Below are 23075 nucleotides of genomic sequence, written 5' to 3'. Positions count from 1 at the left end.
AACTTCTGGATGTCAACTTTTATATTGCCTAAAGGATGCTTAAAAAAGATTGAATCTATGTGCTCAAGATTTCTCTGGTCTGGTAGCATAGAAACAAAGGCGTCAGCAAAAGTACATTGGACCCTATCTACCGAAATCAGAGGGGGGTCTCAGTTTGAGGAAGTTTAGTGAATGTAACAAGGTTATGTGTCTCAGATTCATCTGGTTGTTGTTCTTAGAATCCAACTCGCTATGGGTCCAATGGCAAAAGCACCATCACCTCCAAAATTAAAGCTTCTGGGCACTGGAAAAGAAAAACACCAACTCTGTGTCTTGGAATTCTATTCTCTCTCTCAGACCGTTGGCAGAGAACTTCATCATGTGTAAAGTCCACAATGGAGAGATTAGTTGGTTTTGGTACGACAGATGGACACCATTTGGCCAACTCATCAAATTTTTAGGACCGAATGGACCAAGAGACCTGAGAGTGCTGATATCAGCGCATGTCAAAGATGCAACAACAGCTTCGGGTTGTCTCTCGCCTCAACCTCACTCTGAAAACGCCTTACAGATTCATATTCATCTTACTACCGTCACCGGCCCGCTGCAACTCAGTGACCAGAATTCATACCATTGGGTTATTGATGGTAATGATAGAAAGGTCTTCATCAAGAAGTTGAAAGGTCCTTAGACTGATCCAAATCAATCTTGTTCTCTGGCGCTATCCCATGACAAGCTTTCATCATGTGGCTTGCTAATCTGAACAGGTTGCCAACTAAAGTGAGGATGTCTTCTTGGGGCCTCAACGTTCAAACTGCCTGTTGTTTCTGCAACAATCATGAAAAGTCAAGAGACCACTTGCTCCTTTCCTGTTCTTACACCGCATCACTTTGGAGGTCGATCTTCGCTCGTCTTGACCGTCACCACACTCCCTTCATCTCATGGAGGGAGCTCATGTCATGAATCAGAGTTTCTGGTACTTCAGCGCCGTCCACCATTAAGAAGCTGGCACTTAATCACTGCTTTACAACACATGGAGACAACGCAACTCAGCCATCCACCTCAACGGACTCACCCCACTGCAGACGACGTTCAACCTCATCGACAGGGACATCCGCAACGTTATCAATGTGAGAAGACGTAGGAGAAAATTCGCTTCTCTTATGCAGCTTTGGATTCAATGAACATGTTCATTGATTTAATCATGTGTGTTTTTTATTTTCTTTTTGCCAAGGTTTCACAAAAATAGGATTTATTCTAATGATACTTACAGTTTAACAAAAAAAAAAATGTGTGAAAATATCAAAAAAAAATATCTTTAAAAATGGAGGAACAATAATTCATGAGCCCGAAATTAAAAGGTTTAAAGGGAAAACTTCGTAACTATATGGGACAACTAGGAAGCTGAAGATTGTAAGGATCTAGGGAGAATACTTCACCCTTGGTTCACGTAGTATTTTTTCCAAAAGAACAAAACCAAAAACTGAAGGAAAGAAAGAAAAGAATAAAGGGGCATCGAAAATGGCGCAAATAAGAATATAAACCACACAAGATAAGCTAAGCGTGACGATTGACGAAGACAGTTTCTTTGACACATACTAAGAGCACCATTATCCTTAGAGCACCTTTATCCTGGATTCTTAGCCCAACCCTTACATTAAATCTAATTAAAAAAAATGAAGGAAAAGACAGAAGCCCAAGACTCGCCCCTTGCGCAAGGCCTGGAAAGCCCGTCCCTTAGTGACAGGTGTCACGAAACGAGAGGATGGAGGAATCGGTTACGCGCCTCTCGCGATCAACTCTCTCTCTCTCTCTCTCTCTCTCTCTCTCTCTCTCTCTCTCTCTCTCTCTCTCTCTCTCTCTCGAAAGCTCTGTTCGACGAAAGGCGATTCGACGTCTCCTTCGGTGACTCTTCTCGGTGGCGTCTCCTTCGGTGTCTCTCATCGGCGGCGGCGTCTCCGGTGACTCTTCTCGGCGACCTCTCTCTCTGTGGTCCTCCTCGACGCGTCGGAGCTCTCTCTGGGTGTCTCTCTTGAAATCGAAAGGTAAGCGGTTGTTGTGTTCTTGAATATGCATGTCTTTGATTATGTCTGATCTTTTGTTTTTATATGTATTTTGTTGGTTATCTCTCTCCGTGGGACTTCTCCTCCAAGCTTTCCCTCGGTGGCTCAAATCGAAGCTTTCACCTCAGATCGAAAGGTAAACCGGTTCTTCTGTTGTTTCATTATGCATGTGATTGATGATTGTAGTTTGTTGGTTCTGTTTGTTTCACCTAGAGTTAAAAATTTGATGTCTTTGATCTCTGGATATGTTCAGCTTGTTCTTCGGTTTTAATTTTAGTTTCAATTACGGATGGATCAAAGTTTCAATCCTTGCTCTGTTTGTGTTCTTTGATTTTTTTTCGATTTTGATTATGTGTTTCTGTTGGTGTGAAACCTTTTTATGTTTGTCTCTCAGTTGACAGATAGAAGGATCAAAGTTCATAGAGCAAAGGTTCAAACAATTGCGGAGTTCACGGCATAAAAAGGTTAGCGTTAATCTTCTTCAAACTAGAATTGGTTTAGGTTGTGGTTAGAATTGAATCGACTGTCATTAATGATTTGGTTGTGTGATAAATTGAAGTGATTGGTAGCTAGAATTGATTAAGGCTTAATGTGATGAAACTGTGTAATATAAATGTCAACACGTTTTTGTTTGTTGGGTCTCATGAATGCATCTTCTCTTCCTTCTCTGCCATCTATAAACACTCTTTCTTCCTTCTCTTTCTTAACATCTCCTTCATCTTTCTCTCAACTTCTTCTCCGTATGGATTCTCAACAAAGCCAGTCCTCTAGCTTTTTACATTTACTAAACTCTCAAGTGCTTCACAATGACAACCCCACTCAGTTTCTGAGTTTTTCACCAACTCCAGACCCTGGAGGATCCGCTTCACGTACACAAACTGGTGAGGATCGTAAGCAAAGGTGCAAGTGGTCAACAGCTGAAGACTTGTTCCTCATCAGTGTGTGGTTAAACACCTCTAAGGATCCCGTAGTTGGGAATGAGCAAAGGGCAGGAACCTTTTGGAAGAGGATTGGGGCGTATTATAATGCAAGTCCCAAGGTGGTTGGTTTGCCTAAGCGAGAGCAAACCCACTGTAAGCAGAGGTGGGGGAAGATAAATGAAGGTGTCTGCAAGTTTGTGGGGTCATACGATGCTGCTACAAAACAGAGGACCAGTGGACAGAGAGAAGATGATGTTTTGAAGGCTGCACACGAAATATTCCTCAACGATCACAAGGCCAAGTTCTCATTGGAGCATGCGTGGAGGGAGCTTAGGAATGATTAGAAATGGTGTGGGACTTATGGAAGTAGTCAACAAAGCTCTGGTTCAAAGAGAAAGAGGGTGGGGGAAGACCAATCTTTTCAGTCATCAGCAACTATTCCCAGTGTCAATGGAGAGGATGAAGCAACGGCGAGGCCTATTGGTGTGAAGGCAGCCAAGGCGAAGGCTAAAAGGTCAGTGGGAGAAGAAGGCAAGAATCTGCAAGATTTTCAGCAAATGTGGGAGTTAAAGGCGAAGGACATAGCTGCAAAAGAGAAGCATGACAACAAGAAACTGCTTGACAAACTCCTTGGAAAAACAGAGCCGCTTACTGATTTAGAAGTGGCGCTTAAGGAGAAACTCATTAAAGATATCTTATCAATGTAATCTTTTAGAAGTGGCTTGCTTGTTTGTTTGTAGTTTGCTTGTTTGCTTGTAGTTTGCTTGTTTGCTTAAGTTGTTTTTAATATAAGTAAATCTGTGTTCTTCTGTCAACGATGCTCATGTAATACATGTGTTCTAATACGTTCTGTGATGCTTTTCAGGGGATCAAGTGACACACAGCCACAAATGGAACCAAGAAAGCGGATTGTTTGTGGCCTCTCAGCAAGAGGAATCATACCGCCACTCTCAGAAGAAGATAGAGATGATGATGTTGCGCCTCTCCCACAAGAAGATCCAGTCGAAGTGGTGGATATATCAGATGAAGAAGAAGAAGATATTGTGGAGTTATCACGCGAAGAATACAGGAGTAATATGGGATACTTCATTAGGGTGGAGGAATCAGAAGATGACATTGAACCAGGGGTTAGGAGGATGCTTGAAAGGATGCAGGAGGAAGAGATGAAGCTGAGAGAGGAGAAGTTCAAAGTGTTGAAGTCGGGAATCAAGCAAGAGAAAGGACAATCCTCTAAGGATGATGGTAACAAGAGGAAGGGAAGAAAGTGAGTGTCTCGTGACAGATCAGTCTGTTGAGTGTCTTGTAGTGTCGGACAAGGTCAGTCTGTTGGTGTGTCTTGTAGTGTCAACGCTTTGTGTCACGGATCATGTACTCTTGTGTGTTTGTACTCTTGCATCTTTGTACTCTTGCATCATGTGACTTCTCTTGCATCATGTGACTTCTATAATTGTACTTTTGTTTTATGTGTTTTGTTATCTTGCATCATGTGACTTGCTATCTCTATATATCTCTCTACGTAAACCAAACAAACTCATCATCTCATCTTTAATCACAAAGCAACGAGAGTTACGAAAGCAACAACTCTCTATATCACTCTCATCAACTCATCTTTCTCTCTCGATAGCATTCATCTCACTATATAACTCTTCTATCTCCAAACCAAAGCAACATCGTTTAAACTCTTCTTTTCTCTATTTTCTCAAACTCAATTTTATTTATACTAAATTCTTCTTCTTTCTATTTTCTCTCTTTTATCACTAGTTTATAAACCTCTTTAATCACAAAAAATGGCTTCTTCTTCTGAAAACAATTTAGATGAAGCTTTTGATGATGCTTTTGATGATGCATTTGATGAAGCCTTTGATCAACATTTTGATCAAACCTTTCAAGAGTTTACCATTCAAAGTGATCCAACACCGGCTGATCTTCAACGTCTACTTGATGTGGGAGAGCGTCGTGGGTTTCCCGGGATGATAGGAAGCATCGATTGTATGCACTGGGAGTGGAAGAATTGTCCCACCGCTTGGAAAGGGCAATATTCTCGTGGTTCGGGTAAACCAACAATCGTTTTAGAGGCGGTCGCTTCATACGATCTCTGGATATGGCATGCATTTTTTGGACCTCCAGGTACATTAAATGATATCAATGTTCTTGACCGTTCTCCCGTTTTTGATGACATAATAAACGGTAAAGCCCCGAATGTCACTTACTATGTCAATGGAAGAGAGTTCCATATGGCTTACTATCTCACCGATGGTATATATCCGAAATGGGCAACTTTTATCCAATCTATTTCTATGCCACAAGGGCCGAAGGCAGTTTTATTTGCTCAACGGCAAGAAGCCATCCGAAAAGATGTCGAGCGTGCTTTTAGAGTCTTGCAAGCGCGCTTTGCGATTATTAAAAATCCGGCGCTGTTTTGGGATAAAGTCAAAATTGGGAAGATTATGAGAGCATGTATCATACTCCATAATATGATAGTTGAAGATGAACGAGACGGATACAGTCTAGTTGATGTTTCAGAGTTCCAACACGGAGAAGACCACGGGAATTCACATGTTGATTACACGTATTCTACAGATATCCCTTCAAACATCACAAATATGATGGACGCTCGTTCAAGAATTCGAAATAGGCAAATGCATCAACAACTAAAAGATGATTTGGTCGAACATATATGGCGTAGATTTGGACATGGTGACGACAACAACTGATCTCGAATGCTTTTTTCGAATAATTATCGTTATTTTAATAATCTTTGTTTTCATGTTTTTATTTACAAATCCATGTTTAAAATGTAATATTTTAAATGTTTTATTTAATAAAAAATTTAAAATACAAAAATATTAATTTATTTTTTAAGAACCCAAAATAAGAGTCTTGCAATGGATACATAAAAGTGTCAAAGTTCTTATCTTAATCTCTTAAACACCTTTACTCCTTAAATATTACTAAAAAACAATTAAGAGTCCTCTTATGGAGTTTTAGGATAAAGGTGCTCTTAGAAACAAGGTTCTCTTAATCAATTGTTTAGTAATAAATATGTGTTAAGAACTTTACTTAAAAGACACTTAATTTTTTATCCTCCATTGCAAGTTTCTTAAGTATGAGTTCTTAAAAAAAAAAAACTTAGAAGTTGAAAATTAATGGCATGACTTTGATCATCAACCATCGATCATCATCAACGTGACTTTGACATGATCAACACAAACACTGTATTTATGGTCATCCATTGCTTATACTATAACAACACAAGATAGGAAAAAGCCATTACTTGCAATGCCGAAGTGATTCATATCGTTCTTCAGCAGTCATCACATTCCTTTCCTTTGTACTTATGTGTCGTTTCATCGTTGCAACATCCCACAACAAGGTAAGTGTTTGGAAACCTAAAGCAACGGCAAAACCATAAAGAACACAAAAACTATTTTTCAAAATTACAAAATCAAACACAGAAGCACATCAGAGCTATTGCAAAATCTCAACAAACGAAGCTCCGACCTATCAAAATCACACACCACAATGTTTTGCGCATCACAAAATTTGGCAGTAATATTATCAAAACAGATCAAATTCTCATCGAGATCACAGATCAATCACCCAAACAAAAACAAAAAAGAAATCGAATCAGGGATATGCAGAATTAGCCAGAAGCTATCTAGTGGAGATAAAGAGGTTACTAATGATTTCTTGGCCTGTCCGAGAGAGATCGGGCGTGACCGAAGTGGAAAAGATCGTAGATCTCATCGGCGTAGACGCAGACGGGACGATCAGTCGGAGGTGAACTCTCATTCGCTGTAGAACCGGGGAGTGCGACGGCGGTGGAGGGGAGGTCTGCGGTGACATTGCTCATATTCTCCGAAGGTCTGAGGAGCACAGACGTGGACGTTGTAGAGCCCTTCGTTAACCAAAGCCTCAACGAGAGAGACGAGTCCAATCGAATCAATCCCATCGCCGTTTGTAACATCGATCTCCTCTACCTCCTCCTTGGCCGTAATATCAACGGAGTCAGAAGTAGACGGAGGCTCATCCTGGAGATTCGAGACGAGCGCGACTGATAAGCTTCGAGATCATCGTGTAGAAGCTCAATCAGAGAAGAACGAAGAAAGGGGATTCTGGAGAAGACGCTACAGAAGAAGGCGATGCCTTTGATGCGGAGAAGAGTTACAGAAGAAGGCGATGAGATTGATGCGGAGGATGGGATCGTCGGTGAGGAACAGACCGTCGTCCTGCGGAGAACACGAAGACAAGACTCTTCGAAGACGGAGAACACGAAAGAAGAAAGGAAGAAAAAAAGAAAGAGAAGAGAAAAATAAAATAAAATATAAGTCTCATTTTCTTTTCTGACACGTGTATTTGAAAACCCATTCCCCAGCGTTTCCCAAATAGCCAGATTAAAGATCAGTAACTGCGTATTTATTTCTTTTTCATTTAATTAAATCACCCATTATTAAAAGAAACCTTAATCAGAAGGATAGTGGTGCTATAATATATCAAATTAGCGAGACCCAACTTTTAAAGTTAACAAGGTGTATCCGTCCAGCGTATCTTTGTTCCATTACCATCACTCATTATTTGCCCTTACTTACATCATCATATCATCATGCTATTATCAGTCGAACAAGGAAATACTGTGATATGGAACGTTTGGAAGGTGGGATACGTACATGCATGTAAATGAGTCGAAACTATTACATAACTCTGGTACGAGTTCATTTTCACCAAAGGCTAGGGATAATAAACTATACATTGATATTTGTTTAAAACATGTTTCTCAATTTCCTGTTATTTTGAAAAAATACTATAGATGTTAGTTGAAAACATTTAAAAATTGATCTCAACTTCGTGCACATAAGACATCAGCCACGAAACTGGAATTAAGTCAAACCAAAATAAATCATCTCCGGATCAGTTGATGAAACACAATAATCTTCCTTAAGCAAGATCGCCACTACACCAGTACATTCATACATGAACATATAAACCTTCCCATGATATAAATAAACAAACTTGGATCTGTATTTGGTATTGACTTTCCTTCAATAACGTGATTCGAATACGTATACGGAAATTCTGATTATGTATAGTATATACTTTATCCCAAGAAACCATTAAGGTCTCTTGATGACTTGTTTAGTAATAAACATGAGCGAAGAACTTGTTTAAAATACACTTAATTTTTCATCCTCCATTGCAAGTTTCTTAAGCATGGATTCTTCAAAAAAAAAAAAATTAAAACATAAATTTTTTAAATTTTTTTTATTTATTAAATAAAACATAACAAAAGATTACATATTAAACATAGATTTAAAAAAAACATAAAAAATAAAGATTACTGAAATAAACGATAATAATTTGAAATAAGCGTCCGAGCTCAGTTGTTTTCTTCATCACGTCCAAATTAACGCCATATATGTTCAATCAAATCATCTTTCAATTGTTGATGCATTTGTCTATCACGAATTCTAGTTCGAACACTCATCATATTGACGATATTTGTAGGCATATCTGTAGAAAACGTGAGATCGACATGTGAACTACTGTTGTCTTCTCCTTGTTGAAACTCTGAAACATCAAATTGATTGTATCCATCTCGTTCGTCTTCTACTATCATATTATGGAGTATGATACATGCTCGCATAATCTTTCCAATTTTGGTTTTATCCCAAAAAAGTGCTGGATTTTTAATAATGGCAAAGCGAGCTTGCAAGACTCCAAAAGCACGCTCGACATCTTTTCGGACAGTTTCTTGACGTTGAGCAAATAAAACTCCTTTCGGCCCTTGTGGTATTGGAATAGATTGGATAAAAGTTGCCCATTTAGGATAAATACCATCGGTGAGATAGTAAGCCAAATGATACTCTCTTCCATTGACATAGTAAGTGACTTGCGGAGCTTGACCCTTTATTATGTCATCAAAAATAGGTGAGCGATCAAGAACATTGATATCGTTTAAAGTACCTGGAGGTCCAAAAAATGCGTGTCATATCCAGAGATCATAGGAAGCTACCGCCTCTAAAACGATTGTTGGTTTACCCGAACCACGAGAATATTGCCCTTTCCAAGCAGTGTGATAATTCTTCCACTCCCAATGCATACAATCGATGCTTCCTACCATCCCGGAAAATCCACGATGCTCTCCAATATCAAGTAGACATTGAAGATCAGCCGGTGTTAGTCTTCTTAGGTACTCATCACCGAATAAATTTATTATTCCTTCCACAAAATTTTCCACACATAACCGAGTTGTAGTTTCACCGAGCCAGAAGTATTCGTCGACCGTATCAGTCGCAGCTCCATACGCCAAGACACGAATAGCTGCTGTAATTTTTTGGAGTGCAGAGAGACCAAGCCTTCCAAGACCATTTTCTCTTTGCTGAAAGTATTGAACTTCGTTGGAGAGTCGATCAACAATATGCATGAACAATGGCTTGTTCATTCTAAAATGGCGTCGGAAATAAGTTTCAGGATATGTTGGATTATCACTGAAATAATCATTCCATAACCGTATGTGGCCTTCTTCACGATTTTTTTCGATATAAACTCATTTTTTCCGTCTCTTCGTTTCATCTTCTTGACCACCATAATTTTCGAAAAAATTATCGAATGTTTCATCAAAATATTGATCAAAATTTTCATCATTTACTCCCTCATTGTTATGGGAAGAAGATGCCATAATATAAAATGTTGTGTTTGATCTTGCTTTTTTTTTTTTTGTAAGAAACAATAACGAACTTGAGATTGAAGAAACAAGAAAGAAGAAAGAGCTTGAGATTGAAAAAAGAACTTAAGATAGAAGAAAGAGCCTCAGATTGAAGAAACAAGAAAGAAGAAAGAACTTGAGATAGAGGAAAGAGCTTGAGATTGAATGTTTTGTGAAATAAGAAGAAAGATCATGCATTTATACAACTTTCTTACACTTTGCTTAAGAAAATCCGTGACATGAGATAATACAACACGAGTTCTTGACAAGAGAGTACAACAGAGCAAAATACAAAAGTCCGTGACATGAAAGGGACTACAACACGAGTTCTTGACAAGTGAGTACAACACGAGGTCTTGACAAGACCTGATACTACAAACAAACAGAAACCACAATCCGTGACAAACAACAACATGATGCCAAAGTTTCTTTGCTGGTCCGTGACAGAAAGGAGAGAAGAGAGTTGCAAGACAGTCCAAGACAGAATCCGTGAGTTGCAAAGAGTCCAATAACCTGAAACAAACAACAACATGAATAAATAACCGTGAGTTGCAAACAACAACATGAATCAACATAAAATAACATAACAAATTCAAACATGAAACAACAAAACAACTTCAAACAGAACAACAAGAACTTCAAACATGAAACATAACAGCATAAAACAGAACAACAAGAACTTCAAACATGAAATAGAACAACAAAGAACAGGACCTTTAGAACTAACTAGACAACAACTCATTAATCAACTTCTTCTTCAGAGCTTCTTCGTAATCAGCAAGAGGTTTATTTTTGGCTAGTAGACTATCAAGTAGTCTCATCTTGGAAAGCCTCTCTTTGATAACCAGGTCCTGCTGTTTGATGGACCACATGGTCTGAAACTCTGAGATCCTATATTTCCCCTCTACCTTCGTCTTCTTTCCTTTTGCGGCCTTTTGTGAACTCTCTGACTGTGAACCCTCCTGACACTTCCTCCTTTTTGTGATTCCTTCGGATTTAAGGCCACACCATTTTTGATCATTTCTTAGCTCCTTCCAAGCATGCTCAAGGACAATTTTTTTTTTGTGGTTGTTGAAAAAGATCTCATGGCTTGATTTGAGAACATCATTCTCATTTTTCCCACTAGTTTTCTCTCTAGTTGCTGCTTCAATAGCCCCACAGAACTTGTTTACTTGATCATTGATCTTGTGCCACCTCTGCTTGCAATGATTTGCGTCTCGCTGTTCAGTGGTTGCAACCTTTGGACTTGCCGCAAAGTAAGCGGCAATCCTTTTCCAGAATGTACCTGACCGTTGCTCATTCCCCACTACTGGATCTTTGCTTGTGTTAAGCCAGGAGCTGATAAGCACAATATCTTCTACCGGCGTCTACAACCTGCGTTCTCTACGCTCTGCAGGACTGTCGTCAGGGTAGCTTGAAGCTTCAGCTCCGTGACTGCCAAACACTGGGACTTGCGATGAGGATAGTTGGATACTATCTTCTACAAAACTAAAGACACCTCCTTGTTGACTCGTAAGGAGATCAACAAAGCTACCACTCTGCTGGTATGTATTTGAATCCATACCCCAAAATGTACAGAAGATAGAAAGAAAAGAAGAAGGTAAAACAGATACAAGAAGAGAAGAAGAAGCAATGTTTATAACAGAAGAGAGAAAGAGAATAACACTGTCTTAAATACATCGAACAGCTAAATGAGGTTGACATAAACCAAACACATTCATCACACTTCAAAAGCTCTTTCTATCTAACCATCATCGTAGCCATTACACCTATTTATTACACTAAGCAAATCATTAACTACCTAACTCAACCATAAAATGCTCAATAAATTCCAATGAAATAGACATTTACATGTATTGCTCTGCTTTGTGGTCCACTGCTTTGAGGTTCCTTCCTCTTGTACCGTGGATCCACGCAGCCTAACACACAAACAGAGAGTCATAAATGATTTGAAGGATTAATGAATTTGAGAAGCACAAACACACATACAGCAAGTCATAACTTATCACAAATGATTTTATCAATGACATAACATACAACTAACAACAAACACAAAATCAAACAATTCAACATTTGACCCATCCATCTTAAGAAAGAACATACCAAATCAAACAATTCAAAATTGTATGTTCAAACTTTTAAACACATCAAATTTGATCTATCCATCTTTATTCAAACAAACTTACAAACAAATCCAATTGTTTTCCTCCATCGCCAAAAAATTATAACATGAAACAACAGAAGCTTTACCGGTTTGAGATTCGAGGAGAGCCACCGTGAAAGAGCTCTGTCGCCACCGAGAGACAGCTTCATCGCCATCGAGGAGAGCTCCATCGCCGTCGAGGAAAGCTCCGGCGCCGTCAAGGAGAGCTCCAGCGCCGTCGAGGAGAGCTCCGTCGCCACCGATACACAAAATTAAACCGAACAAACAAAAAAAAGAGTAAAAATTGCGATCAGAACAAGTTGAACAATAAGCAATCACATGCTTAATGAAACAACATAACAACCGTATTACCTTTTGATTATAGCCGAGCCACCAAGGGAAATCTCCGTCGCCGTCGTATAAAGCCCCCGATCAATCGCTTTTCCCCACCGATCATAACAAGAAGAGGCTTGATCGAAGACATGCATAATCGATCAATATCGCCTTTCGCCAAATAAATCACCTTCCTCGAGAGGATTCGAGAGAGAGAGAGAGAGAGAGAAAGCCAAGTTTGAAACGCGTTTAACGTGTAATCGAAGATCTACCCTCTCGTTTGTTGACACGCGTCCACCAAGATGCGTCCCTTCCCGTGATAACTAAAGACCCGTCTCTTCCGCTTTCTTCCTTTTTTAATTTTTTTTTAATTATTTTTACCTTACGTGATTAATATACAGCGATAATCAAGCTCTAATATATGTCGTTTTGAAAATGGAATGTAACGTATTTATCCGTGAAAATGAATGGATTGCATATGCTCTCATAAAAGTTGAGATACCTATTTCGTTTATTTCAACTTGTCAAACCTTATGCTTATATCCAAAAAAATTTGAATAATATTTGAGAAGAATTTAATTAAGTTGCCTTATACCTACTGTATTTGGTTTATTTCAAGTTGTCAAATCATATGCTTATCCAACGAAATTTGAAATAATATTCGAGAAGAATTTAAATAAGTTGCCTTACTTTTTTTAGTATAACTGGAGAACATATTCCTCTATATTTGTGTGGGTCGCACGCACCTCTATGCCTTTTAAATCATCAAATAAGGGACCTAATTGTTTGAAGATATAAAAATCTACATTGTGTAATTTAATTTAATGTTTTGTTCCAGTCTTGTTTTTCTTAGTTGTTGGTTTTAGTGAAATTATAAACTGTTTATTGCAATTTAAATACATAACTAGATCTGGTTTTGTTTGGTTACAACTTTCGTACCACTACTGTATTTGACTTTTCTTAAAAATCAATGTGAACTCAAACCTTACACAACAAATGTTTCCTACGTTACCAAAGAGCACAAAAGATTACATTACCACATAGGCACATATGGTCTTCTTTTTTCGTCATAGATGATTTTATATTTACAACATTGTTATTATATATATGGAAATGGAAAATAAACACTTCAGCTAAAATAAATCGTTTTTCACCAAAAATAAATCGAGGGAAACGTATGCATCTTGTAAACTTCATATAATAGGAACTGAAAATAAATATGTTCTTAACCAAAGATATTAACTCAAAAATATGTTCTCAAGCTATGCCAATTCACGTTTTGTCTTGCTTTCGTGTACCGAAAACAGTTACAAAGAAGTTTACAAGTGTAGTTACACACTTTTAGTAGAGTAGTAATGGAAATAAAAAAATTATGCATAGTTTTTTTGGGATAAATTGTGCAAAGGTAAAAAGGAGGAGATCTACAAAGTTTTAATACTGTTATTTTAGTAAAACAATTATGGAAGCTAATAGATAAACCTGAACATGTTTTTAAAGGAAGAAATTATAGGAAATCAAATCTTTTGGATCCAATTAAGTTTTACACTTCGTCTTATGGGTGGAGAAGTATAATTTCAGTTTGATCTCTGATTAAAAAAGGCTAATCAAAAGAGTGGGAACATGTTCAAGCATTTCCGTATGAAATGATCCATAGATCCCCGCTCTTCGTTCGAGGTCAGCACTACCAAAATCTCATAATCAATTCTTGAACCCGTAATTTAAAGTAGAGGATTTAATTAATCCAACTGATCTATCATGGAATTTGAATTTGCTTAATGCATATATTCACCAGGATAATGTAAGTATTATACAGAGTCTGACTTTCAGTCGACATCCAAAACAAGATTCATATGGATGGCATTTTACTGATCATGCACTACAAGAAATATCAACATTAGTAGCACACCGATAACGCTACCATATAATTTTCGTAGCGTTTTCACAGGCGCTAAGTCTGCTGCAACTCTGGTAGGATCACCTTCCAATCGTAGCGTTTTTTCATGAGCTATAATAAATATAGATAGTGTAGCACTAATCTTCGGCTGTACAATAATCTTTTATATCATTTCATCCGTGCATGTATTTTTTCATTGCTTTTTCTTTTTCATAGTGCTGTAAAATAATTTATAAGAAACATAATTACACTACAAGAAAACATCAAGGATTCTGAGGGAAAAAATCGTCGGAATTTCGTCGGAATATCGTTATTCCGACGACATACCGACGAAACACGTCGTCGGAAATAATTCCTCGGAATTTATTTTTTCCTCGGAAATCCCTCGGAATTTTCCATCGGAATTCCGAGGAAATAAATTTCCGAGGAAATTCCGAGGATCACTAGTTTGTCGGAAATGTCCTCGGAATATACCGAGGGAAAACTTCGTCGGTATAATTCCTCGGAAGTTCATCGATCGATGCGTTTTTGGACATATATACATCGGAGTATACCGACGGACATTTACCTCGGTTTATTCCGAGGAACTTTTCCCTCGGTATATACCGAGGGACCAGTTCCTCGGAATTTTCCGAGGGACGGCTCCCTCGGAATTTTCCGAGGGATATGTCCCTCGGAATATACCGAGGGAAAAGTTCCTCAGAATAAACAGAGGAACCTGTCCCTCGGTATAGCCCGAACGTTTTTTAAAAAACGCATCGATCGATGCGTTTTTGAACAAAAACTCATCGATCGATCAAGTGAAAAATATAATTAATTTCCTCGGAATGTAAAAAATATTAATTTTTTTTAAAAAATAAAATTTCTGAAATTTAAATTCGAAAATATGAAATTAAAAGTAAAATTGAAATCATATTAATTAATATTCAAAGTTTCACAAATAAAAATAAAACATTCCGAGTTTGTGGAAAAAAAAAAACTACGGGTCTGGCACGTCCGGGAACACCTCGTTCGGGTACATCCTCTGCATCATCTCCATCATTTGCTGGTTCAGCCTCCTCTGTGCCTCATAGCCCGCCTGTTGAGCCGCCATCTGGGTCTCTAACAAAGATATACGATCATCTTTGTCCTTCAACTGGGCCGTAAGTACTTCTGGATCAACGAAGGGCGGTGGTGCAGAAGAAGGGGGAACCGACCGGGTGCGACGACCCAAACCGACCAAACGTCCCTTCTTCTTTGGAACCGACTGAATAGAAAAAAGCCAAATTTAGAAATTTAAACCAAGAAATAAATGAATTGAACTTTTAAAAACAAAGAACTTACGGATTCAACGATTTCGTTGATTCGAAACCGGGACAAGTTGGTCGAAGCCGTCGAAGCGTCATCCTCGGTTTGAAGCTGAGACACTTCGTCTACCACCTGAGTTTGGACCAGGTCGACCACGTCCCTCACAAGACCGTCATCAATCTGGCCGGTCTTCTTGTTGGTATACGCCCTCCTCATTAGGGCGAGATCATCAACCGGCTCGCCATCATTTTCTTCCGCCTTGAAAAAAAACATAAATTAAAGAAACATTAGAAATTAGAAGAAATGCACAATAAATTTAAATTCTGAAACTCAAATAATTGAAGAAAAAGCGGTTGAACTTACCATGCGATCTCCGAGAGTGGCAATAGATTGAGCACCCAAGTTATGCTTGTAGATGCCCTTCCCTTTACGGTCGCTCTTGCGGTTGGTGGAGTTGGTGGAAGAAGTTTCTTTCGTCTCTTCCTTATCCCAATGCGCACACAACTCCTTCCAGACCGTGTCGTTCATCGACTTTGGGACCTTTTAATAAAAAAAAAAGAAAAATTTAATAAATTAAAAAATAGTTTAATAAATTAAAAAATGGTTTAATAAATTAAATCGAACCTTATTGATTTCCCACTTCTTCTTCCACTCGTGGATCTGCTTCCCATAGTTGTCCATTACTTTATGGACGAAGTGGTGATAGATAAAGAGCGTCTCATCGGAATTCCAGTTGAACTCTTGCTGAAAAAAAACACAATTAGTAGAAAATTTATATTAAAGATTAAAAATATAAGTAAAAAATTAGAATACTTACCGCAAACTGACGAAACCACAGAACCTGCTTGTCGGTTGGGAAGTGAGTGAAAGTCGGATGTCCACTGTCGAGGGCCGAGTACATCATACGGTTGATCCATGCGCTGATCCCGTTCCCGGATCGGTTGAACCTTAGTAAAAGAACAAACGGTTAATAATGAATCCAAATTTAAAGAAAAAAAAATGTTTAATTACCATGTTTGACCCCGTCCATGTGGATACGGAGTGAGATACGGAAGATGGTCACGACCGGGCTGTTGAACCAACTCCGCAACACGCATCACTCCCGGAGGACCCGGATGAACAGGAGCGGATGCAGCAGCGGGAGCGAGAGGAGCAGGAGCGGGTGCAGCAGAGGGAGATGTATGGTTGGAGCTGTGGGGCGAAGGGGAATCCTGAAAATGGCTGGAATCCCGAGACTGGCTCCCCGTACCACCACGACCACGACGCTGTCGAGGCCGGGTCTGATCATCATGAGACCTGTAAATTTAAAAAATATATTTAATAAATACAGAAATATATAAATTAATTTTTTTTTAAAAAAAAATTCCCAAATAATTTAATCACAAAAAAAGATTTATATATATTTAAAATTTTTAATAAATATATAAAAATAGTTCTAATAAACAAAAAATAGTTGTAATAAATAAAAATAGTTTAATAATTACAAAAAAATAGTTTTAATAATATATATATATTAAAAATATTTTTAAATCCCAAATAATAGTTTTTAATCACAAAAAAAGTTTTATAGATATTTAAAATGTTTTGTAAAATCCAAAAAATCGAATTTATATAGAAATTTTTTTTTGTAAAGTCCAAAAAATCGAATTTATATAGAAAAATCGTTTTGTAAAATACAAAAATCGATTTTATATACAAAAATCGATTTTATAAATAGAAAAAAAAAATTATACAAAAATTCTAAATCAATTCAACAAAACAAATCATTCAACCAAATCACAATTCTAAACCTATTATACAACCAAATCACAATCCTAACCAATCACCCTAAAAAAAATCTATCAAAACCACACAAAAACCTAACAAATAGAACCTAAGAGAGTGGGATAGGGTCCTTACATGATTTGTGTAAGAGAAGAGGGAGATCGCCGGAGATATCGTCGGATTTCAGGGGGAAATCGCCGGAGAGAAGAGAGGATTTGCGCAGAGGAAGAAGAAAGAAATGGGGAAGAAGAAGTGGCTCGGGTTATAAAACCTAGGGTCCGACGGATATTATCCGTCGGAATTCCGTCGGAATTCTAATTTCAATTTTCGCGAAATATTTGCCCGGTAAAATGAAAATATTCCGAGGAAATTCCGACGGATAGTAAAATATCCGTCGGAATTTCCTCGGAATATTCCGAGGAAATACCGAGGAACTAGTGTTTGGGGTTTCAAAACATCAATTTTTTTTGCCGTATTTCATTTCTTATACAATTGTAATGCATACCATTGAGGATTCTTTGTATAGATGAGCATAAACCATGAAATAAAAAATTTCAAAACTAATTGAAAGTATTCCCTTTACCGTTCATTAAAAGGTATAAGTGTTTGTCTTATGTTGCGAGATTTCGTTCATACAATCGGAAAAGTGTTAATTATACGGTAAGGAACAAATTTTTGACTTCATAATGAACGTAAGACACTTAATAAGGGTTATATAGGTGTTATTCAAACGGCAAAACGTTGTTTTCAGTTTAAAAACCCTATTTCCTCGGAATTTCCTCGGATTATTCCGAGGGAACTCCGAGGAAACCCTCTTCTTCCTCGGAATTCCTCGAATATTCCGAGGAAATTCCGAGGAACTAGTGTTTGGGGTTTCAAAACGTAATTTTTTTTAAATAAACGCATCGATCGATGCGTTTTTGAACAAAAACAAATCGATCGATTACAAAGATGGACCGGGCCGTAAGATTGTGATCGATCGATGAGAGAATCCCATCGATCGATCGAGAATCTCAATTGTTCCTCGGAATGTCCTCGGAAAATCTTGTATGTTTTTTTAAAAACGCATCGATCGATGCGTTTTTGAACAAAAACAAATCGATCGATTACAAAGATGGACCGGGCCGTAAGATTGTGATCGATCGATGAGAGTATCCCATCGATCGATCGAGAATCTCAATTGTTCCTCGGAATGTCCTCGGAAAATCTTGTATGTTTTTTTAAAAACGCATCGATCGATGCGTTTTTGAACAAAAACAAATCGATCGATTACAAAGATGGACCGGGCCGTAAGATTGTGATCGATCGATGAGAGTATCCCATCGATCGATCGAGAATCTCAATTGTTCCTCGGAAAATCCTCGAAAAATCTTGTATGTTTTTTTAAAAACGCATCGATCGATGCGTTTCTGAACAAAAACAAATCGATCGATTACAAAGATGGACCGGGCCGTAAGATTGTGATCGATCGATGAGAGTATCCCATCGATCGATTGAGAATCTCAATTTTTCCTCGAAATGTCCTCGGAAAATCTTGTATGTTTTTTTAAAAACGCATCGATCAATGCGTTTCTGAACAAAAACAAATCGATCGATTACAAAGATGGACCGGGCCGTAAGATTGTGATCGATCGATGCGTTATAGAACAAAAACGCATCGATCGATGTGTGTTCGGAAAACAGAATTATAAGGCAAAACCCGACCTTTTCTGGATCTAAACCTTAGAACTCTCATCCCCTCCGATTTCTCCTATAATTCGCCCCCCCCCCTTTCTCTCTCTATAATCATCCGATTTGAACAATTTTGGGCTCCATTCCACTTGATTTTTCGAGCTCTACCTGATTCCTACACTCGTCTTCACCCTAAGACAGGTATACTCCGCGAATCTCCACATTCTGAAATCGTGTTCTTGAGCAATTTTTTGGGTTTTGTGAATTTTTTATTTCCGTGTTGATTCCTTGATCAAATATGCATGAAACAGATGTTTAAACATGGAATAGAACACAATTGTCTGTGATCAACGAGTTTGGAACAGGATTTGAGATGATTTAGGGATTGAGAATTTTTTTCAATTTGGTTTTTTTTTTATCACAACTCGATTTCGCTTTTCATTTTCATGTTGCTTTGAGTTCTTAATTGATTATAACCATGTTGAGAGCAATGATTCTATTTTGTAGAGAATGAAGCGCACGAAAATGTCAGCAAAGAAGAACACACATTGAAGGACTGTTCCAGAACATGGGTCTAGGCCAACTATGCAACCTCAACGAACCCACTTATCCGGAGTTGGTACGCCAGTTCATAGCATCCGCATACGTCACCCGTCCCGATGATAGCCATCAGGAAGGTTTTCTGGCATTCGTAGTGCAGAAAGTATACTATGAGGTATCTTTCACAGACCTCTGCAGACTATTTGGATTGAGTGCAGGGGAGAGGACATCTGGTCTTTATTGGACTTCAGAGCTGTTGAACTTCTGGGAAACGATTGGCACAGGGGTTTATAGATCTTCTCAGGCAAAGGAGTCACTTATCCGGAGCCCAGTACTGAGATATGCCACACGCCTCATTGGCTCATTGCTATACGGGACAACCACAGCCGCATCAGTCACGCAATGGGAGTTGTGCCTCATGTACCAAGGTGTGAGGCATTTGCTACCGGCATTTGGAAACTCTACATTCCCACCTGCTACTGCCTTCAACATGGGAGCGGTGCTGGCCGCAAACTTAGCAGGATACAAGGGGAAAGTAACCAAAAAAAAGAGCAATGCATGTGGATTTGGTGCAGTGATTACTCGGATCCTTAGACATGTGGGTGTAGACTGCAAGAACCAGGAGGTAGCACTGGACAGATCGAACAACATTGCTTGGAACTACCTGGATGTCATTTCTCTAGTAAGTAAGGAGTTCATAGCTGGTCCCCACTCGAGGATCCATCGGGATGGTCCTTACGTCTACGTATTCCAGGACCGAGCGAAGAAAACACTCTACTGCCACCTACCTCAGATCGGTCTCACTTCTCTACTTTCAGAGGCTGCAGTTGAGTTCCTACCCCCTGCTACCGCACTAGTAGACAAGCCATCCTTCTTCACGCCAAAATATCAGACCAAAGGCAAGGGCGTGGTTGATGAAGAAGGAGAAGATGAGGCTGCACAAGCCATTCCAGATGATTCACAACCCCATCAGCTACTCCCATCAGACTCCAGCCAGTACAAGCTGCAAGAGCTTCCACCGAACGCCACTTCGCGCCAGCAACAACATTGGAGAGATCAGAGCATAAAGACAAACAACGACATGCTACACAAGATCTGGGCTGCCATTTCACGTATCAGGCCGTGTCGTTGCCAAAAGGATGATGTAGTTCATCGGGACAACTCTCCATCCACCTCTGGTTCGGGTTCGAGTGGTACACACAGGGTAAGAAAGAGGTCCAAGAGACCCAACGATGCAGGAACATCTGGAGCAGGAGACGAGGAGTAGGAGCTATCACCGGCTATTTTATTTTCTTTTCTATTCTAACGTTTTATGGTCTTATTTTCTGTTAATTTTGAACTGAGTTTTTTTTTGGGTTTCTTAATTATGAGTTCGTATTTCTTTTACATGGTTTCTTCGTTTTATTTGGTTGTGTTCTGAGTAGTTTTTAATTCGTATTCAGCTTTGCCTTGCTAGATAAACCAAATAACTATTATCCGAGGAAAGAGGTTATATCAAGTGTTCCTCGGAATTTCCTCGGTATTTCTTTAAAAAAAAAATAAATAAGTTCAATGGTAGTCTGTTTCCGAGTCATCATCACCAGATGAATCTGAATCTGGATCTTTGGTGAAACTCTCCAATCACTGGTTCATCCTCTACGTGAACGACGGCTTCCTCTCCAAAGTCGGTTAAATCGACTACAAGGCCAACTCCAGCTAAATCTTCTGCTGCACTTAAGTTGCCGGATGTGCTTGGTTGTAGTGGGTCTTCCAGCTCAGAACTTCCCTGAACTCGGCCTCTCGGGTTGAGTCTTGTAACAGTAACCCATGGATCATCTCTGTTCCTTACCCGGGGGTACTTGATATAACAAACCTGTAACATTTAGAAAAATTATAAATTAATACACATGATGATGAATCATTCTGAATAATTAACATTTAATTACCTGATCGGCCTGAGAAGCAAGAATGAAAGGATCATAATATTGCAGCTTTCGCCTCGAATTTACTGATGTAACACCAAATGCATCTGTTCTCACACCTCGATCTGGGGTGTTGTCGTGCCAATCACAATAGAAAACAGTACAGCGCAATCCAACCATGCCCAAATACTTAATTTCCAAAATCTCATGTATGTGTCCGTAGTATACATCATCTCCTGATGCAGAACAAACGCCAGCATCATAAGTCGTACTCGAACGTCTCCTCTTCTGAGTTGTGAATGCATATCCTCGAGTACAAAATCTCGGATATGACTTCACAACAAAGTTTGGTCCAACGACCATCTCACGTATCCAATCGTCAAATGTTTCACCTCTGGCCAAACCAGCAGACACCTATTAATAGCACATATATATATATTATATCAATAAATGTGAATTAGTATAAATATGTGATAAAATATATTTTAATTTGTTTAAAGCACTCACATAAGTAAACATCCATCCACTAAATTCTCTCTGCTTCATTTCTTCTAGTTCGTCCTCTGTGGCGTATCTATACTCGAACCGCTTTTCTGCCATGAAAATCCTGTATATGATGACAATAATGTAATTAATTAAGATTTAAATTTCAACTTGTTAAAATAAAAATTTGTAAGCTCATTTATTTACCTCTCATATTGAAGAACGTCTTCGCAGTTGGTGAGCAAATATGTTTGCAAATGACTGCGCTCCTGCTCAGTAAGTCGACGGTCCTTTGGTTTTCCGCTAAGTCGTCCAACATCTGTGAAAATGTCTGGAACCGTAACATGATATGTTGCCCGTTCGCCTCTATCATCATGCCGAGCAGGTCTTCTGTTTTTGGTCTGAACTTCTGCTGGAAAGTAGTACTCGGCAAAGTTTGAAGTTTCTTCATTGATCATCTGTGCGACTATAGAACCTTCCACCCTACTTAAATTTTTCACCATCTTCTTCAAATGGAACATATACCGCTCATACAGATACATCCATCTATACTGCACAGGACCACCAAGTTCCAATTCTCTTGCCAGGTGAATAACAAGATGCTCCATAACATCAAAAAATGAGGGAGGAAATATCTTCTCAAGGTTGCACTGAATCACGGCTATGTTAGTCTTCAAATTTTCAATACCTTCAAGAGTCACTGATCTCGTGCATAAATCGCGGAAGAAACCACTTATCCCTGCAATTGCTTCATGAACATTTCGTGGTAATAGTTCCTTGAAGGCGAACGGAAGGAGGCGCTGCATCATTACATGGCAATCGTGGCTTTTCAAGCCAGTAAACTTTCCTTCCTTTCTGTCGATACAGTTACGCAAATTTGATGCGTAACCGTCTGGAAATTCCACATCGTTTGAAATCCAATCAAAGAACGCATCTTTTCCCGCTGCATCAAGTCGGTATATGGGAAAAGGAGCCCTACCATTTCATCAACATGAAGTTCTGAACGAGCACATATATCGACTAAATCCAGTCTTGACTTCAAATTATCCTTTGTTTTACCTTGAACATTAAGGATCGTGTTCATGAGATTGTCAAAAAAGTTCTTCTCAATATGCATGACATCTAAATTATGCCTTAGCAGATGATCCTCCCAGTATGGCAGATCCCAGAAAATACTTTTTTTGTGCCAGTTATGTAGTTCTCCAACAGCATCTACCGGAAAACGCTCATGTCCACCGACTTCTGGCGTCCTTTCTGCACCAAAATCTCTTAGTTGTATCTTCAAATCTTTCCCACAAATTTCCGGAGGTGGACTGTCAAACACCCTCTTGTTCTTCGTAAACAAATTCCTACTCCTACGATATGGATGATCAGGTGGTAGGAATCTCCTGTGA

General features: G+C 38.8%; 2 protein-coding genes and 1 long non-coding RNA gene across 3 annotated transcripts; 1 reads left to right on the top strand and 2 right to left on the bottom strand.

Moving 5' to 3' along the window:
• Positions 1-295: 295 nt before the first annotated feature.
• LOC125583568 (putative nuclease HARBI1) lies at positions 296-5812 on the top strand. Its single transcript, XM_048750724.1, has 3 exons — positions 296-2178; positions 2437-2506; positions 3828-5812. Exon 3 carries the CDS (start codon positions 4750-4752, stop codon positions 5674-5676), a length of 927 nt encoding a protein of 308 aa, XP_048606681.1. The 5' UTR covers positions 296-2178; positions 2437-2506; positions 3828-4749; the 3' UTR covers positions 5677-5812.
• Positions 5813-6003: 191 nt separating this feature from the next.
• LOC125583569 lies at positions 6004-8072 on the bottom strand. The gene is made up of 2 exons (XR_007320590.1): positions 6643-8072; positions 6004-6351 (listed from the first exon to the last, which is right to left on the bottom strand). It is a non-coding gene; the product is annotated as an uncharacterized LOC125583569 (long non-coding RNA).
• A 1697-nt stretch (positions 8073-9769) lies between these two features.
• Positions 9770-12613, bottom strand: LOC125583077. Its single transcript, XM_048749630.1, has 3 exons — positions 11916-12613; positions 11517-11584; positions 9770-10178 (listed from the first exon to the last, which is right to left on the bottom strand). Exons 1-3 carry the CDS (start codon positions 11997-11999, stop codon positions 9770-9772), a joined length of 561 nt encoding a protein of 186 aa, XP_048605587.1. The 5' UTR covers positions 12000-12613.
• Positions 12614-23075: the final 10462 nt, after the last annotated feature.

This window comes from Brassica napus, chromosome C3 (genome assembly GCF_020379485.1).
Source record: "Brassica napus cultivar Da-Ae chromosome C3, Da-Ae, whole genome shotgun sequence".
Lineage (NCBI taxonomy): Eukaryota > Viridiplantae > Streptophyta > Magnoliopsida > Brassicales > Brassicaceae > Brassica > Brassica napus.
Note: the sequence above shows the minus strand (reverse complement) of the source record. Positions and strands in the feature narration are given on the sequence as shown.